This window comes from Myotis daubentonii, chromosome 11, assembly GCF_963259705.1.
Source record: "Myotis daubentonii chromosome 11, mMyoDau2.1, whole genome shotgun sequence".
NCBI classification, from domain to species: domain Eukaryota; kingdom Metazoa; phylum Chordata; class Mammalia; order Chiroptera; family Vespertilionidae; genus Myotis; species Myotis daubentonii.
Genome location: NC_081850.1, coordinates 54,378,444 through 54,385,666, shown reverse-complemented (window position 1 = coordinate 54,385,666; position 7,223 = coordinate 54,378,444). Strand labels below are relative to the sequence as shown.

The following is a 7,223-nucleotide window of genomic DNA, read 5'->3' as shown; positions in this document are numbered from 1 at the left end:
GCAGACCGGCAGGGCTGCTGCAGGTGATCAGGCGCTTTAATAGCTATCAAAGACTGGACATTGTGAAACGAGGCTGAAACCAGACTTAAACCACCTCTCATCTCGCCAGCCTAGGGGCTTTGCCCATCTCTGAGCTTCCCCACAACCAGCAAGGCCCAGGAGCTGACACAGCCCTTCCCTGAGCACACATTCCCCTTCACCGGTGCCTGTCTGTCCAGGCTCACAAGAGAGATATCCGGGCCTGAGCAGATAAGGAGTCAGTGGGGAAAGTGAGGCTCAGAGATCTGAAGTGACTTGCCCAACCCTTGTCCGGATAAAAGCTATCAGCCATTCTTTTCTTTATTCCTGCAGTCCTAGGGTCTCACCCTTTCAGAGAGACCCTACCATGATGAGCTTCAAATGCCTCCCACCCAAGAAACCACAGCCCTGTTTGAATTCCTTCTTGGCCCCCCACTGTTACCACTCTAGACTTTTATTTCCTCAGCAACTCTCACCCCATCCCCAAGCCATGCTCCAACTCAGCCTTCGTCTGGGACTGGAGCAATTTTTAAATGCTGACTAAACATCCCTCCCTCCCCCCAAAAGGCTTTTTCTAAAACCTAACTCTAGTGTCTCTTCTCTACCTAGAAGCTGGACCTAGCTTCCCACTTAGCAGGGCTTGCAAAGTGGCTCAGATGGTCTCCAGTGCCTCCCACCACATCTACGCTTTGCACTCAGCCATATTGAATACCCTTTGCCCCTCTCTGACACTGCTCTTGTGTCTCTTTACCTTTGAATGAGCTCGTGGCTACTTCCCCACAGCAAAGGCCTCCTAGCTGGTTTCACTGCCTGCTCCCCCAGCCATCCATTTGCAGACCCCTCAGTGGCTTTCTATCATACTTTGATGTAAAATCTGACCTTCCCAAGGCCTTGCACAGCCTGGTTCCTGGCTGCCCCTCCAACCTCATCTGTCACTCTTACTCCAGCTTGATGTGTTCCAGTCACACCTGTCGTTGTCTTCTTCTTCTTCTTCTTCTTCTTCTTCTTCTTCTTCTTCTTCTTCTTCTTCTTCTTCTTCTTCTTCTTTTTCTTCTTCTTCTTCTCCTTCTTCTTCTTTCTTTTTTAATTGATTTCAGAGAAGAAGGGGGAGGAAGAGATAGAAACATCAATGATGAGAGAGAATCGTTGATTGGCTACCTCCTGCACGCCTCCTATTGGGGATCGAGCTGCCGCAATCCGGGCATGGCCCTGGCTGGGAATTGAACCGGTATCTCCTGGTTTATAGCTCGATGCTCAACCACTGCGCCACACTGGCCGGGCACACCTGTCTTCTTGAAATGCTTCAAACACACCAAAGACCTTTGGAGATACTGTTCCCTTTTCTCTCACTTTCTCCATGGCTGGCTCCTTCTTATCCTTTAAGCTTCAGCTTAAACATTCTTTCTTCAGAGGGCCTTGACTGATCACTCTAGGTAAGATTGGCTCATCCCACCCCATCTTGGCATTCTCTTCATTTTCTTTATACCACCTATTAGTCAGTCATCTTTTTCTTCTGTGTCTTTATTATAAGTTCCTTGAGGGGACTATATCATGTCGATGATTGTATTCCCAGTGCCACCACACAGTAAATATTTGTTGACGGAATAAACAACTGAGTGATTTTTCTCCTTTCTTGACACATCCAAAACTTATCTTCCTATCTATCAAAACTAGGGCATGGCACACAATAGCTACTCAAAAATATGTCCTGACAAACCAGTTCTAATTAATGCTGCCTCCTACAGGAAACCTCCCTGATCACTATTCTGCTCCCACCCAACAATGACTTCTCTCCTTTAAGCTCGCATACACTTTATCTGTTCTCTTTGGTTGCCCTGAGCATTACATGCCTTATGGTGTAGGTCTCTATTTCTACATGTCTTTTTATCTCTTGGACCAAGAATACTTGAAAACAGGATCTCTCCCAATTATTTACACCCCTAATCCTGCATTAGGTATTACCTGGCATGGGTGTGCCATAAATGTTTTTTGAAAGAAATGAATCAGCCAATAATGGGTGGGAAAAGAAAGGAGAAATGTAAATGTCCAGTAGTTTCTCAGTCATTAAACAACTATTACATTGTGGAGTAGGCAGTCCCACTCTGCTTATCTCATGTAGGAGTTGTGTATTTCAAAGAAAGTGCTAATCAGGGTACTTCCCCTGTACTTTAGCATCTCAACAAGCAATGGGGGGTTTCTCAGAACTTCTGGGACTTACTACTCCTCATGGAAATTGCAGAGCAAAAAATGCCAGCTCCATACTGTAGCAACCCAAGGAAGTTCATGGATTTGAGGGGAGAAGAAGCAAAGAAAGAAGGAAACCATTATTTGAGTGCTTGTGCTGGAGGTTTCAATCTTCTTCCTATGAATTATTTCCCATAGTAATGCTGAATGTATATTATATATATAACAACTAGAGGCCTGGTGCACGAAATTTGTGAATGGGTAGGGTCCCTAGGCCTGGCTGGCGATCAGGGCCAATCTGTGGGATGACTGGCAGGGAGAATGGCGGGGGGGGGGGGGGGGGAGACACTGGCACCCACCTTGGGCAGCTCCTGTGTTGAGCATCTGCCCCCTGGTGGTCAGTGTGCATCATAGCGACCAGCCTTTCTGTCATTCAGTCCATTTGCATATTAGGCTTTCATTATATAGGATGTCTACTTTAGGGTGTTGTGTGGATAAGAAAGTATTTTCAGGGCATCTTGCACGTTGTGGACCCTCACTAAATGGAGACTAGTATTTCCTTTTGTCAGTGGGGAGACTGAGATTCAAACAAGTGCCTGTAATAACACTGCCAGGATTCAAGCCCTGATTGACCTGAAGTCCTGAGCTCCTTCTCTAAATTTGTGAGCATATAGATGGTGCTCACATAAACAACTCATGTAGCTCTTTATAGTTTTCTGCTGGTAAAAGCATTCAGGTCCTTCTCAACATCATACCCTGTTTATTATTTCAATGTCCTATTGTTCCTGTTTTTCATGGCCATGAAATCACTTCAAATCTGTGTTCAAGAGCCTCATTTAAATTTAATTCCAAGTATTCTGTGGAAAGAAACAGGCCTCTAAGAAAAGAAGATATTTTCCCGGCACAAGTACTGGTTAACTGTTTACTAGTTAACAAGTAACTGGTAACAGGGGATGGGAAGGATGTTTTTCCTCTTCTCCCAAGGCACTGCTTTCCTTCTGATTGGAGAGCACGTGGGTGGGGGACTAAACACCTACAGAGCTGCTCCTGCTCTTGCTGGGTGAAGAAGAAGAGGAATTGGGGAGTCCTAGAGGAGAGGACCCACAGGGGCAGCACTGAGCTCACAACTGACCAGGAGCACCAGAGGGGCAAAGGGACCCCTCGGATGAACTCTAGCCATCCAAGGTGAGTGTCTACACCCCCTTTGGCCTGGACAGAGAGGCCAGGGGCAAACGATTCCCAAGGTAGCTGGAAATCAGTTTTCCTGGAGTCAGAAGACAGACGCAGGGCAGGATTTCAGACGAGGAGGAGCAGCCAGCCACAAAGCTGGGCGTTCATTACTTCCTATTTCCTAGATTATTTACTAGGTGTCTACCCTACAGAGCAGGCACTATTCGTGTCCCCATTTTACAGAAGGGAAAACCAAAGCAACGAGAGGCGAAATAGCTTGTCCAAGGTCCCCCCAAGATTAACTGGGATTAACGGGCTCAGCTGGGATTGGTGAGAAAGGTACTAAATATATTTTGTGCTAATAATATTCTCAAAAAGGCAAATCTAGTTCAGGGCTTTCATGTTCGCCGTTTAACGATTTAAAACAAAAATAGGACGCAAGATTTAGGGGTGCAGTCAATTTCAGATAAAGCACGGAGCACACCCGAAGAGTGTAGTGACACAGCTAAGGGACATACTGCCACCTAGTGGCAGTCTAGGCTTACCACAGCGAGGCCGCCAAGTTCTCCAGGGCTCCTGGTGCAGGTGCTGGTGAAGATGGAAGCCTATCAGATACCACATGTATTCACTCCCGTTTGTGAAAGTTACTGCCAAATAGTGTGGCATAAGAAAGCTTTGTTTTTTGGCGACCCCCAGCTTCCTTCCTCACCCCTGCTTCTTGGGACAGTTTGTGACTTCTTGGTTCCACACCCCAGGAAATGCTCCTTTTAGGACACACTTCACTGATGGTAATCTACTTATCTGTATCCCACAAGGTCTGTGAGCATCCTGACCTGGGAGGGACTTGTCTTATTTGTCTATAATTACCCCGAGCTCCTCGCATACGGCCTGGCCCAGAGGAGGTATTCAGTAAATGTATGTTGAATGGATCGGAGTGAATGTTTGGACCCAGACTTATGATCATTCTGTCTGACTCAGACCAAGATTAAGCAGCAGTTTATTTAAATACTCTAAATAGTAAACATCTGAGAGGGCGGGTGGAGGGACGGAAGAGGCTTCCCGGGAAGCATCCAGGGCAGGGCCGGGGGTCTGGGCAGCCAGCCTGCTCACAGGGCAGTGGATGCCCGGAACTTCTGGGTCAAACAGAACACGGCAGCCGTGAGGGCCGTGCACTGACGGGCCAAGAGTTTCACACTCAGGTCGTGGTAGCCTCTCTCGCAGGTCAGCTTGGCGGCTTCCACAAACTGGTGGTAGGTGTACACCACGTCCCTGAGGTTCCCGGCTGCCTCCCTGTGCCGGGCGGAGCAGCGGCGGCAGTCCGTGAACTGGAAGCACAGGCCAGCCAGCTGGACCAGGTGCTGGAAGGTGTCGCGCACGGCACCCTGCATCTCTTCGGGGGACTGGTCCATTCTGATCACGTGCTGACAGCTGGACAGGAGCTTCTGGGAGCCCATGCAGAGGTGGCTCCGGCTTTCAGAAAAGTGCCAGGTGCACTTCTCTGGGGGGTGCTTGTCCCCATTCCCCCAGGAAGCTTCTAAAATGTCTTGTAATTCCAGCAAGCTCTCCGAGAGTCGGATGAAGCCCTCGGGAGTGCTGGCGGGGACAGCTTTCAACCGCGTCAGAGCCCTGGAGCAGTACTCCGGCCAGATGTGGCTGTTCCTCAACAGGGGCTCCGCGCTGCAGCTGTGGGCCCGGGCCGGCCTCCAGGGCAGGGCCAGCCCGCTCCCTGCAGAGGGCGGTGAGGTGAGGGGGGCGCTGGGGGGTGCCTCCGAGTCCCTGTCTTCTTCCTCTGACTCAGGCTGCAGGCCACGGAAGCAGGTGGCATAGGAGAGCTGGCAGCTGCACTGCTCCATTCCAATCCCGGGGGCCACTGTCTCATTCACCCCCGCAAACCCCAGAGATGTGGCCACCCTGAGACTGGCAGAAACTTTAGGATGGCTTTCTGGGGAAAAGCACAAGAAAGACTTCTCAGCTGGGAGGCAGACGCTAGGGGTTTTGTCTCTGCTTTCTGACAGCGAACATTGGGTTGAACCTTCTGAGTGGGGACATGGGAGTGGGTGTAGCGGAGAAGGCCTGGGAGTAAAACAGACCTGCTGAGGGGTGTCCCTAGGGCCCGTGTCTTCCCCTGTCACATGGTTAAGCGGCTCTGCTTTGCCCTCCTCCAGAGGGGAGGCTGATGGAATGGTCTGGTTCTCAGGCAGGAACTCCGGGTCTAAATCCAGCTCTGCCAATAGTTTTTGTTCTGGGGCCTGGCGAGCGTGGCTTGGGGTTTCTCTGCGTTGCCCTTGGAGTTGGGTGGGGGAGTGTGCTGGGGTTGGGTCTGTCTCTGTTACAGGAGTCTCCAAGGAGGGGGAGGCTGCTACCCCCCCACCTGGAGCACCAACATCAGTCGTCTGCGGAACAGCACTTGACACATCACCCTCAGGGTCACCTGGATCCTTGCCAGGTTCATCGTGAAACAGGTTGGTGCCATTTTTGTTTGTAACTCCTCCATCACGGTCCAGAGATCGTTGTCCTTGTTGCTCTTCCTTTATCGGGAAAGGAGCTGCCTTCTCTCCCGAATTTATTCCACATTCACCACTTCCAGGCCTGTCTTCAAGAGGCAACGAAGGCCCGGTGTTTTGGGGGGCAGTCTCTTGCGTAGGATTTGTAAACAGGGATCCCAATCCTGCTTCCAACAGGACTCCTCCCAGCTCTAGTGTGTCTCCCGGAGAGACAGTAGGTGGCCCCTGGCTGATGGCCAGGCAGACGCTGCCTGTGTTCGGCTCAGCACTGGAGACAGGGGAGGTGCTGCCCTCGAGCTCCATGGAGAGTCCTTCGGGGGCACCGCCATCCGAGTCTAGAAATGCAGATAAAGTTTGGGAAGACTCCGTCTGAGCAGTGTCTGGGCCAGGTGAATCTGGGTTGGGACAGTTAGGGGTGCTTGCTGGGCAACTGGCAACAGTGGCCGGCACAGGGGCACCCCCAGAACTCTCTTTAGGGCCGGGGTCAATCCGGAGGCGAATGGCGGAAATAGAAGACACTCGGGAGTCGATGACCGATTTGGTTTCCATGGTCTCCGGCTCCATCTCCATGACCCGGGCGGCTGGGTTTTTGCTCTTGGCCTCCCTCAAGGGAGCCAGCAGCCCCAGGGCCTTGGTCTCCAGGAGGCCGGGCTCACCTAGCACGTCCTGCAGAGAGGACACAGTTGGGGAGGGCGCACCAAGGGCCAGGTAGGGCTCCCGGTCGTAGTAGCACACGTCGTCCATGTTCTCCAGGGAGGCTGATGGCACCAGGGGAAACGAGACCTGACAGGTGTAGTCGGTCTGTAGGAAAGACCTTCTTTTCCTCAGGGTCTTGGCGTACTTTTTCACCCCTCCCCTCCTGCGTGCCTCTCTTCCGTCCGGTCCAGTTCTCAGGCCGTCCGCGGGGCTGCAGGAGCTAGCCTCACTCTGTGTGCGTGTGGCACTGGGTTCTGCAGCAGAAATAGCTCCGGGCCCTGAGGATCAAGAAAGGAAAAAGTACATAAGAAGCAGGAAAACAAAGAGCCACTCCGAGCTTGGGCTCAGGACTCAGGACTACCTGAGTTCAAACCATGGCCGGGCTGCATGCATAACTTTGGGCAAGTTAAACCTTGGTCTCCTCAATTTCCTCCTCGGAAAGTTGGGGATAGTAACTGTGGCAGACAGTTTGTGATTCTTAGTTGCCCAGGGTCTGTTTCATTGCCCTTCATTTGTCTTTTAGGGACTGACATCTCCCCCTCCCCCAACAATGGTTGCAGGTGCTGGAACTATCAATGAAGGCGCCCCGTCCCTATCAGCCAAGTGGTCAGATTTATGACCCAGAAAGTCAGCCACACATTTCCTAGAACT

General features: G+C 51.3%; 1 protein-coding gene across 2 annotated transcripts in view; it reads right to left on the bottom strand.

Moving 5' to 3' along the window:
• Nucleotides 1–4,352: 4,352 nt before the first annotated feature.
• The window catches only part of FRMPD1 (FERM and PDZ domain containing 1), a 65,988-nt gene continuing 63,117 nt past the window's right edge, over nt 4,353–7,223 (bottom strand). For both annotated transcript variants that reach the window (XM_059657370.1, XM_059657371.1), the window contains one exon: nt 4,353–6,850. In XM_059657370.1, coding sequence (XP_059513353.1) covers nt 4,479–6,850 — 2,372 coding nt within the window. In that variant the 3' untranslated portion in view covers nt 4,353–4,478. The remainder of the gene's footprint in view (nt 6,851–7,223) is intronic.